We start from the raw sequence: 18,501 nt of genomic DNA, 5'->3' as shown, positions 1-18,501 counted from the left end.
TTCCCAATTAATCACCAGAAGGCTTGTGTAGCTGTGGCTCAAGAGGTAAAGCAAAAAAGTACCTTGAACAAAAAAAGCTCAGGGACCGCACTGGTGAAACAAACAAACGAATGAATGAATGAATGAAGACAGAAATAATGAGAACTGGAAGGGTTGAGAAGAAGAACGAGGATGAATATGGTCCAGGGTTTATTTACGTGTATGAAAACTGAACAATGATAATAAAACCTGTAGCAATAGTTTTAAGAAGGGGACTGGGATCAGGAAGAATGAATAGGAGGTGAGGTTGCTCCAAATACATTGTACACGTGTCACCATGAAACTCCCATGGATAACTAGCACATGCTAAAAAAGATAAAGAAAAAAGAAATAATAGGCATCCGTGGCTCATACCTATAATCCTAGCTACACAGGAAGCTGAGATGGGAGGATTGATGTTCCAAGCCAGTCTGGGCAGTAAAGTCCACAAGACTCTATATCAACTAACAAGGAAAATGAAGGACCGGAGAAGTAGCTCAAGTGGTAGAGCACCAGCCATGAGTAAGAAAGCTGAGAGAGAAAATAAGATACTGAGTTCAAACATCTGAATTAACTTCAGATTTGAAAAATCAGACTATACTTAATTTGGGGGCACATGAGTTTTAGAGAAAAATGTGGCATTATTAGTCAAACATTTAAATGTATGTAAAATGAGGGAGGAGGTAACAAGTTGAACAAGAAATGTACTCACTGACTTACATATGAAACTGTAACCCCTCTGTACTTCACTTTGACAATAAAGGGAAAATAAGTAAGTAATAAGTAAATAACTGTATTAAAATGTGACCATAATTCTCCTCTGATGATATGTTAGTATTATATTAACATCTGTGGAAACAGATGACATTGTATTTTTTTTCTGAAGAAGTTACTTATGTGGAGAAACACAAACATCAAAAGCTTGTTATATCTTATCTATCTGTAATGCTTGAATATTTCTTTTTTGGAAGTACTGGGATTTGAACTCCAGGGTTGGTGGTGCTTTCTAGGCTGGGAATACGACACTTGAGCCATGCTTTCAGCTTGCTTTCTGCTAATTATTATTTTTGAGATAGGGTCATGCCTCTTGCACAGACATGTACCTAACCCATGATGCTTCTGGTCCTTGCTGGGATTACATACATATACCACTGCATCTAGCTTCTCTCCATGAAGATAGGGCCTGAAGGACTTTTTCTGCACAGGTTGTCCTAGAACCATGATCCTCCCAACCTTAATCTCCTACATAGTCTAGGACAACACACAGATGTATCATGAACTATTCTGTCTGGAAAGAAATGGCTCATGATCCTCCCATCTTCAAACTCCTAAGTGGCTAGAATTGGCCTGAGTCACAGCTTGTAATGTCTGAATGTTTTAATAACATTAACATATAGATGAAAGCGTACCACTTAAAACAGTAATGAAAAAGACATGGAGAAATCCAGAAATACTAAGTTACTAAAGAACTACAAACAGAAAAAGAAGAGGAAAACCAAGACAGGTTAAATAAATTGACTATTTAGGTCCTGGGTTATTCAAAGAAGCACCAGGGCTCATGTCTGTAAGCTTTAGCCTTACAAACAAAATGAATACATTAAACAGTCTGTGATGATAGTCGCACTTGTTTTATCTTACATTTAATGAACACAATTGTTCCTGGAATATCCAGAATAAAATTACTGACTAATATAAAGACTTAGACATTAGTAGTCAACCAATATTCCCTAAAACAAAACAAAAAGATATACCCAAATGCCCCAATAGTGTGATTATTCTATAAAGGCAGCTGTCTTCCATGAACAGCATTTTTAAGTCTTTTTTGTTACATATTTTATCCTCAGGGCAGCTAAACTGAATGGAAAAATATAAACCTGATCATATTCTGAACATTTTCTCCTTGAGGTCTCATTCTCTCACCTAAGATTATTGACAAAATCCCCATTTTTTTTTGCTTATTTTTTGTTTGTTTGTTTGTTTTTGCCACTCCTGGGGCTTGAACTCAGGGCCTGAGCACTGTCCCTGAGTTCTTTTTGCTCAAGACTAGCACTCTATCACTTGAGCCACAGTGCCACTTCTGGCTTTTTCTGCGTATGTGGTGCTGAGGAATCAAACCCAGGGCCTCATGTATACTAGGCAAGCACTCTACCACTAAGCCACATTCCCAGCCCCCAAAATCCCCATTTTACAATGCCAAATGTTTTAAAATTTGATATCAAATACAAACACACACACACACATCAACATCATCATCATCATCATCATCATCATCATCATCAGTAAGATGAACTACAGTAGGATTTCAATTTATAACATAAAATGATTTCTTGATGGCTGGCTGTTTATAATCAAAATGCTGACACAACATTAACCAGAATGGCGAGCATGGCATGGTTAGAATGAGACTACTACAGTTGTTCATTATTTGTAGAGTGAACTCAGAGCCCAATGGCTTTTCTATAAAGCATCAGTTAAACAAATGTCAATACAAGAATTCTCTAGCTACTGCATAAGAATCTCTCATTCTAGCCAATATATCCACACATGCCACTAAAGCCAATATTTAGTACAACAGAAAAATTATGAGATTGGCATGCCCTCTCACACATATATCCTCATTTATCTGACATATACATACATAACAGAAATTGAAAACTGTAAAATAGGGTCATCTGAGTGAGTAAAACAAGGAGTAATTAATCACATTGAAGGAAAATGAATGCTGATCAAGAAAACACACAGGGCTGGGAATATGGCCTAGTTGCAAGAGTGCTTGCCTCCTACACATGACGCTCTCGGTTCGATTCCCCAGCACCACATATATGGAAAACGGCCAGAAGGGGTGCTGTGGCTCAGGTGGCAGAGTGGTAGCCTTGAGTGGGAAGAAGCCAGGGATGGTGCTCAGGCCCTGAGTCCAAGGTCCAGGACTGGCAAAAAAACAAAACAAAACCAAAAAAAAAAAAAAAAAACCAGAAGAACCACTCTGCAAGTATATCTAATTATCAGGGTAGAAGAGAGGAGAAGATCTCCACTCAGAACAGACCTGGATTGCTTTTGAGTAATTAGGAAATGGGTCAACAGTAGCCAAGAATGGAAATTCCACAACCTCCAGGAATTTTATACTAACAAGTGAGCTCTCCAAAAAAATTAACTGTGCAAGGCTATTTGTATTATAATAAAAATATCCAACTGATGCATAGAACCCCTTTGTACAATTACTTAAAAATAATTTTTAAAAAGTAGGCCAAGTGCCAGTGGCTCATGCCTATAATCCTAGCTAATCAGGAGGCTGAATTCTGAGTTCTAAGCCAGCCTGCACAGGAAAATCTGAGATTCATCTCCAATTAGCCATAAAAAGCCAGAGCTGTGGTTCAAATGGTAGAGCACAGCTTTAAGCAAAAAATCTCAAGGACAGCACCCAGGCCCTAAGTTCAAGCCTAAGGATAGGCATCAAAATAATAATAATAATAATAGAGGAAGGTATGGACAGGGAGGGAGGGAAGGAAGGAAAATAATAATATTTTAAAATGAAAATATTCATTCAACAAGTACTCATTGTTATGATGTCTCTGTTACTGAGCAACATGGTTCAAAAAGAAATATACTCATTTCCTAACTGTAACCCCTTTGTACATCACCTTTACTAAATAAATAAATGATACTTCCACAGGGAACTTTAAAAGCAGGGAGAGGAAGACAAAGTAAACGAGTAGACTGTCTATGTTTTAGTGTATACATGTTTTGCATATAGGCCTTGCAGTTACCTAAGGAAAGGTTCCATTGGCAGAGCCTAGTCTATCCTAACGGGAGATGCCTAAAATGGAGGGTGTAACAAGTATGACAAGAAATATACTCACTACCTTATGTATGTATAACCCTTCTGTACATCACCTTGACAATTTTTTTTTTTTTTTTGGCCAGTCCTGGGCCTTGGACTCACTCAGGGCCTGAGCACTGTCCCTGGCTTCTTCACGCTCAAGGCTAGCACTCTGCCACTTGAGCCACAGCGCCGCTTCTGGCCGTTTTCTGTATATGTGGTGCTGGGGAATAGAACCTAGGGCCTCGTGTATCCGAGGCAGGCACTCTTGCCACTAGGCTATATCCCCAGCCCGACAATAATATTTTTAAAAAGGTTTTCTGGGGCTGGGAATATTGCCTAGTGGCAAGAGTGCTTGCAGCCTTGTATACAGCCCTGGATTCGATTGCTCAGCACCACAAATATAGAAAACGACCAGAAGTGGTGCTGTGGCTCAAATGGCAAGTGCTAGCCTTGAGCAAAAAGAAGCCAGGGCCATTGCTCAGGGCCTCAGTTCAAGGCCCAGGACTGGCAAAAAAAAAAAAAAAAGTTTTCTGTTGAATGCCATTTTGCTCCTTATTGTTCCATTAACAAATAACCTCAAAGTTAGCCACTTGAGCAAACACCAATTTATCGAGCTCAGTTGGTTGTGTGTCCAAAATGGGTATCATCTGGGTATACACTGAAGATGTCAGAAGGGTCCATACCTTTCTGAAAGCTGATGCAGACAATCTGCTGTTGCTGGGTCCTTCTTAGTAGCTACAAGTCAGGTACACTCCACACTCCTCTGCTCCTAACACCCCTGCTCTAACTTCATAGCCAGTATGAGCAGTTTAAGTTCCTCCCTCACAAACATCACTCTGATCTGCTCATTTGCCTTCACTTTCTACTTCAAGGACTCTGGTGATTATGGTGGGTACACAGATAATCAAGAATAATCTCCCAATGTCAAGAAATTAATAACCATAAAGGTATTCATCACAATTCTCTTTTCTGTGCAACACAAACACACTAATAGGTTCCAAGAACAAAAACATGAAACAATTTTTCACTTGGAAAGGATGTGGTATTCTCTCCATCACAAGCTGGCCAAAATGAAAAACATCCATGAACATTATCTGGGAGCTACTATACTGCCACTTTGGAATGAAATAGGTTTCTCCATTCTATCAATACATCATTAGTACAAATATGCAAGGTATGGATTTATAATTAATGACATTAATTGAATAAATGTCATTCCTTAGGATATACAGTTAAGCTAAGATACTAAACCATTCTGAAAATCTTATCTTTGAACATTTACATGAAAAACCAGCAATGAATGGCTTAAACCACAACCATATTTAAATGAAGTGGTCTTGTGTTTGTTCCAATGGATTGAAATCGAGAACCTTGTAATATGTAACCTGCATTTCCTAAGTTATAAAATTGTGGAGTTATTCCGAATAATTTACAATACTAACCCCAAGTAAATTTTCTAAAAGAGAACAGGTAAATAGAAAATCATACTGTTTTTTTAAAAATACTTTTCTACAGAGTTACTTTACTAATGGCATCGGTTATACTAATATAAAACAATCTGAGGATTGCAGAGCATGTGTTATATAGCAAGAGATTTATGCTTTCTAAGTAGCAAGAAGCAGCACCTATTGACAACTAGGCTGGAGGAAATCTATATGGAGCTTACTGAATTTACATAGCAGTATTCCAGCATCTTGAGTGAAGTACTTCAACTTGAACATATATCTAACTTTGTTAAAAGTGTCCAACATTTGGTTTTCAAATGAAAACTCAGTTGGTTTACTCTTGTTCACAGCATGACTATGGAAAATAAACAGCAAAGTACATGATTTCTTCAGCCTTCCACTGGATTAACTTTTGGCAGACATGAGAAATGCCTGCACTACAGTTCTCCCTTCTTTCCTTCCTGGGGATCTCTTTTCTCATTGCATAGGAGCTACGCCTTGCAGCCTGTGACCTCAGGCACACACGGCCTGGTATGTGGTGCAATGTGTTCGCCTCCCCATAATGTCACTCATTACTCTTCCTGACTTTCCTTGTGCTCTCTGGTTGAAGCACTAAAGATTAATGAGGCATTTGTTCTCAATCAAGGAGCTATTTATGAATACAGTTCCACTTACAATAACCTATATAGATTTCTCTCTCCTATTCTCCCTTGCAAAAGAGGACAGGATGTATATTGAGCAAAAGGAAGAAAAAATGAACAGAGACAAAATTATTTGTGTCATTTATAGACCATAAGCAGTTTCTTAATAAAAAGATAACTATGCTGTCTCAATAACTGATATTATCAAATGTGCTGTGTTTTTGTTGTTGTTGTTAAAGTAAACCAATGAGTTCTGCTCTGGTCTTTTTCAGCCAAGGTTTAGGCTGTAACTGTTTGGAATAATCTGCTACCTCCAGAGGAGGCACGAGGTAATTTGAAGTGCAAATGCATATGTCACACAGAAGAGTAGAGTCCAAGCCGCTGGTTCACAAAGACACCGATATGAGGAAAACAAGGCAGCAAACCCAACCACTGACTACAAATGGCCACTGCCCACTGCGGATGGCCCTGTCTTTGACAAGAGCCTGGCTTCCTTTTTCTACTAGCTTTACTTTGTATGTAGATCAAAGCCAGCCTTGCAGGCTGACAGCCTCTCATCACCTAGTCCTGACAGAATTCCATGGAATAAAAAAATCTAGCACAGAATGTATCTGAGGGAGCAGTGATGCCATCACGACCTCTCAAGGCCATAAGCCAATCTGATCTAAAAATCAATGTCTCTGATCTACAAAGACACTTCAGAGCTCTTTGAAAAAGAAAAATGCCAACACTGTTGTCAGTAGGAAAATTGGATTCAAGATATAATCCAGTTCTGGAGAAGGTATTCTGATCAGAAACTACAATGAATATAAAAGAGGAAGGCATATGTCCTGACCAAACACTTAATAATGCTAGTGTCTGTATAATGAGCAAACAAACACATTATAAGTTTGTAAACAAATACACAAATGTACAAAAGCCTTTAAAAAAAGCACTTTAGAGTTAGGTCATTTGTATAGCCTTTTTCCCATTCTAAAAACAAATGACTAAGCAGAACAAATTCAAAGCCTAGGAATCTGAAAGCCTGAGTACCACTCTAAGCCCTGGTTATTTTCCCAGGCAAACATTTTAAATTCTTTGGTTCATTATCTGTAAAAGGAGATTTCTGAGATAAATGTACAACCCTTTAGTCTTTGTTAGTAATAAATTTTGTGCAAACTATGAAAAACAAATCCTTACAATTCATATTAGTTTATATTTAAATTATTTTAGTCATTCTGATTTTGAAAAGTTCAAAGTTAAATGATGAACTGACTTTTTCTTCATCAGAAGATTCAAAGAGCTAAATGACTGTTACTCTGTAACATAAATTACTGGCATCATTATCTTTAGGAAGCTGAAGAGGGAAAATAAAAGCTTTATGATGGAATAAAGGAAACATAACTCATAATCTTCACTGTAAAAGAATCCCTGCTTTAGATAAAAAGAAGGCACTTCATATTTCAGTGGCATCTGTATTGCTTCTTATAAGATGTACCCTTACCTGAAGGAACTATGCTCAATCTACAGAACCCAACCTCAAACAAAGCTTCTCTAAATTAAGACTACATTGCTTCATTCATTGATTACTGTGCAGTAATACACTGAGACTTATAAGGACTGGAGCATCATAATTCAAAAAAAAAAAGTCAAGAGTTACAAATTATACAAGATCTGGATCTATTTAACTCAGACTCAGAGCTGGGAGTTAAGACAGAGGTCCCATCTAAAGATGAGAAATCTAATAAATGTTTTTTCACTAAGACATAGATTTGTTACCCTCCAAGATCCAATGACACCATGAAGGTGGTTTTGATACAGTGTATTTCTTCAGGTAGTTGGAGGATTTAATTCTGTGAGGATAATTTATTCAGAGAAAGGACTTCACTTTCATTCAGAAACATATGACTGGAGGCATAAATGACAATCATAACTCAATCTCTGTGTGACACTTAGTTATAACCAAGCAATAAAAACTATCAACAGTCACCAAGATGTTTGTTTTTAAGTGCTGTACTTTGTAAGAGGCAATTGTATTGCATAACTACAATCATTTTGAAAAGCTTATTCAAAATGATTAACAAGGTATAGTTTGCTCAAACTTAACACTACTCAATAATTAAAATAGATAATGAAAATAAATAACATGGTAAATATGCACAGCCATGCTAAAATACCTTTCCTGTTTGAGTTTTGATTTCTTAAAACCATTATGGGGAAAAGAAGAAGAATGTTATGTTTGTTATATGTGTACAATGCAATTTTATGAGTCTTTGGAGTACCATAAATGCCTTTCAGTAAGTAATGGATGAATACAATTATGTAGTTTATGCGTTTCTTTATAAGGAATGAAAATTCTAACCTATGAAGTATTTTTCCAACTTATATTAGAAAATCTATAGCATGGCAAAACTCACACAAAAAATAATGGATAACTGCTTTACAATACACTGTACTATCACATGAACACATTAAAACTCTCCTGAGTTGAATGTAAAGGGAGATGGGGTGGGGGTAGGAAGATATGTAAGAAAAATCGAAGGGATAAATATGATCAGATAGATATTACAGCGATGTAATGAATTCTTCACTCTGTACAATTAAAATGTGCTAATAAAAATATGAAAAAGTGTAAAGGGATAAAAAGAAATTAAAAGTTTCAAGCATAGTGTACATTACAATGAAGCCCCAAACAGCAAGTAGATGTCTTAAGGTACTTAAACAGCTTTTTATTAAGATTTTATATTTAAAGCAATTTCATATTCACAGAAAAATTGAGATTAATGTAAACTTCCTATATATCTCTTAATTCATTCATGTATATCCTCCCCTGTATAAATTTTTCCACCATAGGGGAACATTGGTTATAAATAATGAACAACACTGACAGATACTTATTCCTAGAACCCATAGATTACATTATGATTATTACAGATGCTATATTTTCTAGAGGTTTGAACAAATTTATAATGAGATGTATGTACCATCATAGTATCATACAGTGTATTTTCACTGATAAATAATGTATAGTGGCATGAAATTTGTCATTTAACCAATAATTACTAATATCAAATATTGTTACTATGCTTTGTGGTTGTTTATCATCTCCAACCATATTATAAAATACATAAATTAAATTTAGCTTTCTTGAAGATATGTACTTCTTAAGGAAAACAAATACAAAATAGAAATACAAAGGAAGCCATAATCAAAGAATTTTAGAGTGGAACTTAAATATATACTTTTGGTCAAGCTTTCTCATTATGCGTACTTAAATCTTCCTTCAATTTAGATTTTCTTAATATAAAATGTGAGCAAATACACTTATCCTGACATAAATTATTGTCTGTAGCAAGACATAGCACAAATTAATTCTTAATTTAGAATTTTTCAAACTAAAGGTGAGAAAAAAATAGCACAAGCTCAATGCTACTGTGTACAGAAAACTAGCAACTTATGGTTCACCCATGCCACAAATCTGATTATGATATGACTTTCTGACTTGCTCTCATGTTAAGTTACTAGTCTTGATATAGTTTTCACTTTCATTTTGGTACTCTAACAAAATCAGCTCCCATCCTCTGAAGGTCCCTGATGAATCACCCAAAACTCCTAGAAGCAGCTGCTGTTACCCTTTAATTTTCAGAGAATCTTAGTCAAATTCCTTTCAGATTTCCTTGACCTGCTTGTATTTACTTAATCTCCAGAATTCTATACTATAAATTCATTAGATCATACATGGAAAAACACTTGTTTTATTAGCAACTATCTTTTAACATGCTACACGGCATTAAGGATTTGGCTTAATGCTTGTTAATTTTAATTATAAAATTTAGGTTACCAGCCTATACCAGACTTTCAGCTATATCTCCTTCATAATTACAAGTGTGGCCACAAAATAGTATCTGGTGTTTCAAAAAAATGCCTAGACTCAGAAAACTCTCCAATGTACAGACACAAAAAGAAAATAAAGAGAGGGGGGGAAAAGATGAAAACTTTAAAAAAAAGGGGGGGGGGTGAATTTTGTATTTTATGAGATTATTAGCTTTACATTTTTTTAAATTGTAGGAATAGATGCATATAGTGACAAACCATAGAAATTTAGATCAAATGCAATGAGGTATACAAAAAGAATTAAAATAAAATAATAAGAAGCAGAAAGGATTTAACAAATAGAAAAGTACTCCAAACCAATAGCTGAAAATGAAATAATATCATACTACTAAGGACTGGATACATTATCCATTCCTGCCTATAAGCTTCCTGTTTTAAAGAAGCTCTATATTTACTAAGATTTGCTAACATAATTGATCATTCCAAGGCTACGAATGAAGAGACTTTTTAAATATGACATATTAACTCTAACACCAACTATTATTTCAACTACAAAGAGTGCACATATTTTCCTTTTCCTTCCCTCACTTTCCAAAGAGAATGTCAGCAATGAAATCATTCAAAACACCCCTTTGAGGCTCCTTTAATTTATAGTCACCATATGTCCACTTCCACACTGATACTCACTATAAAAAGTTGTGACAAATTTTCATCATGCAAGGCACATTCCTTATGTTGTCCTTCAGATTTTTAACTTTGATTGCAAGATACTTTAATACTTTATCACTAGTAACTGTTCAAAAAATAAAAGAAGGGCTACTCTCACAAGTGATAGTATCAAGCTAAACACCTGTTCCGTATCATCAGGCAAGGAATAGCTCAGGGACAAAGTCCAGGCCCTGAATTCAAGCCCCAGAACTGGCAAAAACAAATAAACTGTGAACTGTGGAACTGCAGACAAGAACATGAAAGCATTCTTATCTTTCCTAGATTTCAAGGCATTCACGGTAGAAGGTGGAGGAGGGGGGGCAAAGCATTATTAAAGTACTCTACATAATACTACGTACTGCTGTCCACGCATTTCTTTTGCATCGAGCACATAGCCATGCATCACAGATCTCGTGAGAAGGGACACCATAACAACCTAAAAAATAACACAGATCCATGAATTAGGTTTCTTGTATCTTTAAAGCATTACATATCTCAACATGAACACACATAAAGCCAGATCAACTGTCTACCCTACTGTTCTTGACTCCCACTGCTTAGAAAAAACAAGCAAATGTCTCAAAGATATTTCTAGTTCTCATGCATCATAATTGATAAGATATTAGTCCTAGGTAAAATGAATGTCAGTCTTAAAGAATAATTGCTAAATGTAGAATAACAGAATTTCTAGATTGTCAGATTTTTTTTCTTTCATTCATATATTAAAAACTTCAAAATAAAATGCAACTCAAAGCAATTTTGGGGAATGTTAAGGTAACACAGTAAATACATTTAACATAAAACTTTTAACAAATTAAAATTATACTTTAAAAAATTAAACTAAATTAGCTTTAATTTGAGTGATTGGGCAAAGGCTGTACAGTCTGATCAGTGTGAAGGAATGTTTTCAACTCAATGTCTGGATCAAAATAACTAAAGATATGACTGATGGTATAAACATATGTGATAATTATATGGCACTAAGCAACAAATATTACTGTTTGATCCTAGTTCTGAAAATAAAAATTAATGGAGCAAGTAGTATATGCGTGTAATCCCAGTACTTTGGAGGCTGAGACAGGATGAACTGAAATCTGAGCTAACCTGAGCTATCTAAGACCCTATCTCCAAAGGGAAAACAGAAGATGAGAGGAAATGAAACAAGAGGAAGAAAAGAAGAGGGAGGAGGAGGAAGGGAAAGAAGACCTGCTACCCTTAGTTCCTGAAAAGAGTTTTGGAATGATTTAAATTACTAATTTCTGCCAACAGATTTCAATTAACAATTGAGCAAAACAGATGTAATTAAACAAACTATATAACTAGTGCATTCAGGAATCAAGATTAAATCCCTCCTTTTTGTGTGATTGGCCTATTGTGCACATTTTGGTAATTTAGGTTGAACTCGTATGTATATTACAAGTTGATATCTATACAACAAAGAGCATAGTGTTATATTTCAAGTAGATGATGCTTAAGAAGGAATGAACCTAATTAATAAATTATGAGAGGATATTTCAACTCTAATACAAGACTATTATTGCTCTGTGCTAAACAAAGATGTTAATAATTCTATTAAAAATCATTCAAACTACTTTGATAGCAAGAGACTATCATAAGAGAAAAGAAGAAAAGGAAACAGGTGCTGGTGGCTCACACCTGCAATCCTACCTACTCAGGAAGCTGAGATCTGAGTTCAAAACCAGCTGGGAAGGCAAGTCCTTAAGACTCTCCAATTAATCATCAGAAAACTGGAAGTAATGCTATTGTTCAAGGTGGCAGAGGGCTAACCATAAGCAAAAGAGCTCAGGGACATTGCCCAGGCCCCGAGTTCACACCCCACAGCCAAAAAAAAACAAACAAACAAAAAGAAAAGGAATGGGGAGAGAGTAATGCTGGTATTCATGACTGAAATATGGAAAAATAAAATGATTTAAGACAGGGCTGCAGTATATAATACATTCCTTCTAATGTTCTGCAGTATTTACCTATTAAGCCAAATTTTACAAATATATTTACCACTCAGGCCCCTAAGTAAAAATAGCAGGCTGATTAAAATATGTAACTGAACCTTTTAATTCCGGAGGGGGGTGGGATCTATTTTAATGACAGTTCCCCTTGGAAACCAGATGAAAAATAAAACATTTAGCTCAGTAAAACAATAACACTCTGTCACCAAGGGACTATTCATTTCTCTCTTTAAAAAAAGTACAAAGAAATATACTTATTAATCATCAGACATTTTCAAATTAAGTTCTTGCAAACCATTATCTTAAAGTAAACAAAATTCAAATACGTGAGAAGAGCCCTATGATGCACCTGGACTCCAAACAGAAACTCCAGACCTGTTCTCCACTGGCACTGCAGAAAACTGGAGAGAAAGAGAAGATTATCTAGTCATCCTTTCACTAGAAGAAATGTGAGAATCAGCCAAGAGTTTAATGCAATAGATTTGACAGGTTCCAAAAAGGTGAGAAATAAAGAATAAGAAAAGCACAGAAAAGCCAGTGACTGAAAAATCATAGATGTATTTACTTGCATGAACTCGTACACAGCACTTTGCACAGGAAATTAGAAGACTTGTTCCATCCTCTTCAAGGAAGGCATTAGGGGGGGAATATTCTATGTTTTCTTCACTATAAATAAAACACATCTCTGGGATGAGGGGCTTAGTCTTTCCTCCCAAAGTAACCACTTCATTCAATTTTGTCTCCCATCTCAAGTCATTTTCTTCATTGCTGCTATCTGGCTGAAAAACACAACATTTTCAAATGAGTGGAAAACATGTGCAAGTGCTCATTTATCCTAGTCACTGAAAGGTACTGTTCTAGTCACTGATAGAGTCTATTTTGGTTCTTCCTGTTCATCTCTTTAACCCAACTACTAGTTTTTTAATCAGTCTTTTCCAGACTTTCATGCAGAATCAAATCTTTAGGAACTAGAGAATGTGCTCCTCACAGACCTGCTTTCATTTAATGAAAAAGTATTACCTGGTTACCTTTGAAGAAACATTTGCAAAGACCCCAGGTTGAATCTGGGCAACAGTATTGAGAGAGAGGCTTCAAAGCCATTTGCCTCCAATTAAGGTTTAAATAGAAAGAGGAAGAACTGGTACATGTGACCAAATAAGAAAGGATCACATGGGCTGAGAATGTGGCTTAGTGGTAGAGTGCTTACCCAGCATGCATGAAGCCTTGGGTTCGATTCCTCAGCACCACATACACAGAAAAAGCTGGAAATGGGTGCTGTGGCTCAAGTGGTAGGGTGCTAGCCTTGAACAAAAAAGAAGCCAGGTACAGTGCTCAGGCCCTGAGTCCTTAGGACTGGCCAACCCCCCCCCCCCAAAAAAAGGAAGAAAGAATCATATGCCAAACAAAACTGTCACTCTCACCAAAATATGTAGAAAATGGTTAGCATTTACTTGAAATTCTAACTAATAAATTACTTTCTTCAGAGATTTTATATTAACCATTTCCCAAACTTTATCTTTTCAATAGAAAATTTTTGATCATATAGAAATGGCAAGTTAGGATGTCAAAATAAGAATCAATAAAATTTAGTGACTAAAGCAAAAATAATGTCTGTCACTCACCAGAGCTACATTCCATAACAAGAAGCAAGCCAGACAAAGTGGCTCAATGAGGCTGTAATCCCAGCTCCTTGAAATGCTGAGATTCAGGTGGACAGTGATTTAAGACCAGCCAGAAAAGGAAAAAGTTCACTGACATGTATCTATTTCCCCAAGCTATCAATGCAATCAATGTACATGAAGTAACGATGGAAAAAGCATCAAGAGCTAATGGTGGTGAACTGGACAGCTGATGTTCTAATTCAGTCCTGGCTATGTTTTTTGCATGTTCCACATGGGAAGGCAAAAAAAAGGCATTTAAAAATTAGGGCCTAAGCCAAGAGCCAGTGGCTCACACCTGTAAACCTAGCTACTCAGGAGGCTGAGATCTGAGGATTGTAGTTCAAACCCAGCCAGGACAGAAAAGTCTGTGAGACTATCTCCAATGAAACCCCAGGGGAGAAAAAAAAAAAAACTGCAAATGGCACTGTGGCTCAAAGTGGTAGAGCGCTGGCCTTCAGTTGAAGAGCTCAAGGATAGCGCCCAGGACCAGAGGTCAAGCCCCACAACCAACTGAAAGAAGAAAAAAAAATTAGGGCCCACATTGCCATTTATCTTACTTGAGGTTAACATTTCAAACTTAAACAGAGAAAAGGTCAGAGTTCTCTCTATATAAAGCTCTAAGGTTAAGCTTTCAACTGGATGTTTTTGGTAAAAGGAGAAGTTTGGAATTAAATGCTTCCCTGAAATAAGATGACATATCCATAAAAGACAAAGTACTGCCAGAAAAATAGCTTCTTAAGAAGCATATAGAAATGTTTTTGGTTCTATGAAGGCCATCAATGTCTTCTTTATGATGTCATACAAAGTCTACAATGACTGCCAGTGACCTCACAGTGTTTCCAGCAAGCAATGAATAGCAAGCAACCACACCGCAATTACCTTATAGTATGGCATGAGCAGTGTACAGATAGCACAGTGTGGCTCCATCTTGGCTACAGCTGCATTATACTCTTGCTCAGCCACAAAATTGGGAGGTTTTGTCTGCCAGAGGTGGATGAGAGGCTTTGCCCAGGACTCTGTTTCTTCCACTTCCTCCTCAGTGGATGGGACCTCAGGCAATTCTTAGGGAAGAAAGAATGAAAATAAAATGAGCAAGACATACTATGAGGACTAGGGAATTAGAATGGAGAGTTAACATGAGATTTCTAAATGCCACTAAGGCCTTAACACATAGGTTAATGCCTACTACACACAGTGAATGTAGCTGGAGGTGTAGCTTGCCTAGTAAGAGGTAGTGTCTGGCTAAGTCCCCAGTATGGAAAAGGAGGAAAGGGAAAGGAAGAGAAAAATGGAGGGAATTGGGGGGAGGAAGGGATCAAGGGTTGAAGGACCAGGAAAAGGAAGATAAAGGGAGGGGTGGAAAAGGGAAAAAGAGAAGAAAACACAACGAAAACCAAAATCAAACAAAGCTTTTCAGAGAGCTTCAGAATATGTAAAAGTATAAGAGTTCCTAAAACCAAAAAGACTGTTAACTACTATTAGTTATTAGTATCACAGTCACTGATAAGCAATTAAAACTTGTTAGAAAAAAAATGATGTAGACTATGTTATTGCAACAAAGCAAGAATTTCCAAAACTGCTTAATTGACCTATGTAAGAAAAACAGAGTTAATAGTGTAAAACAGGCTCCTATCCTCTTGGTATCTTCATTAAAATCTTCTAAGTTTGCCAAATATCAGAGAAAATGGGTTTCTATGCCATTCACTTAATTCTTTTTTTTTTTTAATTCCTCAGTCAGCCTCCTACTTTATGGTGGAAACTCAAGACTCTGAAATTGTTTTTTTTTTAAATTTCTTTTAGCCAAAACCCTGTAGCAAGTACCATACAGTCAAGAGAAACATAAGCCCAAACACAAAGCCCTTTAATCTGTATAAGCACTTCTGAATTCACAGAAACAGGTTCTAACAGCTCTAGACTCCAGATCTTTTTGAAATGCTGTGCCGCTTAAGGAACCTTAAACAATGGTTTAAGGAACCATTCTATGAAATATGACCAGGCCTGTAACTAATACTGCTGTGACGGAAAAATGGGGAAATCATACTATCTTGAGTAAATGTAACAAAGTGACCACTCAAAAATACTGTTAGTGTCTTCAATACTGTCTGAAATTACCTCAATGCCCTATCACTAAAAAATAATAAACTGTTATATTTTACAAAAGAGCATGCCATAATATCAAACATATCAATTCCCAGGGCATGAATACCACAGTATGAAAGTATTGGTTCACTGCAGTATTCTGAATAATACTTTTGAAATCAAACATTTTCTATTACTCTGAATATTTGATAGGAAAAATGGTTATGCACACCAAGCCTAATAATAAAGCTAGAAGAAATATGAGATAAACTAAAAATATTTTCCTTATACATGTGATATCTGGGTACTGAGTACATAAGTATATAAAAGGACTATCTTTTAAGGAATATGAAAATAAATTATGGCATGACTATATTATGCAGACATTAAAAGGGGTGTTTTCAAGGTTAATGAAATATAACATAAATATATACATTATACAACACGTAATACTAAGTCAACAGATTTAAAACAAGGACATAAACCTGCATATACAGAATGATGATGCTCCTACCAGAAACACACTAAAAAGAATAAAGGGAAATAATAAATTGTTATAATTATAAGAATTTCAAAAAGTACAACCAAAGTAATATTAGGAATTAAATTGAGGGAGATTTTACCTTGAGAACAGACTTAGGCCATATTCATTCACTTGCTCAGTATTGTTGAACAAATTTTGCTAACTAAGTGTAAGCAGTTTCTCTAAAGAAAAACATTTTTGCTATTTGTGGAAGGGCTGCTGCCAGGCTGTGCTGATGGAATCAGCAGATGGGGAAAGCCATCAGCTCTACTACAGGACCTCTTCCAGGTACACAAGGATCTGCTACTTGGGGAGTCATACGTTTTGGCTGGTACAGCACCATTCTCTGCTAAGAACAGCACAGCAGTATCTGTTATGGTTCAGGTACTTCAGCAAAATCTCCGTCCTGGGAGGCATTATATATGTTCTCAAATATCCTGGAGAAAAGGAGTGGAATGGAAAGGATAAATGTATGCAAATGAAAGCAGAAGTGAATGGGTTACTGAGAGAAAGGTTGGGGGGGGGGGAAGGGATCCAAATTTCAGAACTTTATTCCTTTATTCTTCCTGTACCGAATACTATATGCAAGCTACATTTCAGTGACTTTTTTTGAACTGATGGCTTTCAAATTCTTACAAAGATAGGATCAAAGGGACAATAGAAAAATTACAAGGCTTTCACTTTCAGGTATGATTTTCATAGAGGGAATATTAAATTCCAGATTACTTTCTCTTAACATGCCACTGTGATAATGGATAGCAGAGAATTTACAGACCTAAGGCCCTTAAGAAACTAAATAAGTGGAAATAGTTGGGGGTTTGGAGAGTATGCTTGTTTCAGGTTTTTGCTCTTACTTTGCTTTTGTTTGGCATGCTTTGCTTTTGTTTGGGCATGTTTGCTTGGGTTTGTTGTTGTTGTTATTGTTGTGTTGTTGTTGTTTTAGTACTACTAGACATTGAAACCATGGTCTTCATAGACTAAAAACTTACTCTCTATCCTTCATGCATTACCTTTTTATAACACATTGAAAAAGTTTTAAGTACATTCCAACTGATAAAATACATGCTTTTGAAAAAAGACACATGAGGCTGGGAATGTGGCTTTGTGGTAGAGTGCTTATCTAGCATGCATGAAGCCCTGGGTTCAATTGCTCAGTACCACATAAACAGGAAAAGCCAGAAGTGGCTCTGTGGCTCCAGTGGTATAGTGCTAGCTTTGAGCAAAAGAAGCCCAGGGACGGTGCCCAGAGCCTGAATTCAAGCTGACAGGACTGGCCAAAAAAAGACATACGAAAGGGGTGACATCAACCAAGATGCATTGTACTTATAAACTGGTTTATTGAATGGTAACATCTTAAACACCTTCCAAAGGATACACTGTCAAAACTCCTATTACAGGAAAATATCTTTGTACTATATAGCACCTCTAGAGACGTAGGCATCCTAGGGAACATTAACAGTATTAGTGTGGCTTAAATTTCTTAATGAATGCTATCATGTTTCAGATAATTATACCCTAAGACATATTGACCAAAATAAGAAATATGGGACCACTGACTTATTCAATCTTATTAGCTATTCTATGGGCTGATTTCAGCTCTTAGTCGGTACTCTATACATGAGGCCCTGGGTTCGATTCCCCAGCACCACATATACAGAAAACAGCCAGAAGTGGCGCTGTGGCTCAAGTGGCAGAGTGCTAGCCTTGAGCAAAAGGAAGCCAGGGACAGTGCTCAGGCCCTGAGTCCAAGGCCCAGGACTGGCCAAAAAAAAAAAAAAAAAAAAAAGAAGAAGAAGAAGAAGTTGCTAGTGTGATAAAGCAGACAT

General features: G+C 36.5%; 1 protein-coding gene across 3 annotated transcripts in view; it reads right to left on the bottom strand.

Moving 5' to 3' along the window:
- The window catches only part of Kdm4c (lysine demethylase 4C), a 314,587-nt gene that overhangs the window by 116,534 nt on the left and 179,552 nt on the right, over positions 1-18,501 (bottom strand). For all 3 annotated transcript variants that reach the window (XM_048347291.1, XM_048347179.1, XM_048347255.1), the window contains 3 exons: positions 14,953-15,134; positions 12,978-13,191; positions 10,805-10,881 (listed from right to left, as the gene is read on the bottom strand). In XM_048347291.1, the coding sequence (XP_048203248.1) occupies positions 10,805-10,881; positions 12,978-13,191; positions 14,953-15,134 (473 nt within the window). The remainder of the gene's footprint in view (positions 1-10,804; positions 10,882-12,977; positions 13,192-14,952; positions 15,135-18,501) is intronic.

This window comes from Perognathus longimembris, chromosome 1 (assembly GCF_023159225.1).
Source record: "Perognathus longimembris pacificus isolate PPM17 chromosome 1, ASM2315922v1, whole genome shotgun sequence".
Taxonomy (NCBI): domain Eukaryota; kingdom Metazoa; phylum Chordata; class Mammalia; order Rodentia; family Heteromyidae; genus Perognathus; species Perognathus longimembris.
This window is presented reverse-complemented; position numbering and strand designations above follow the sequence as displayed.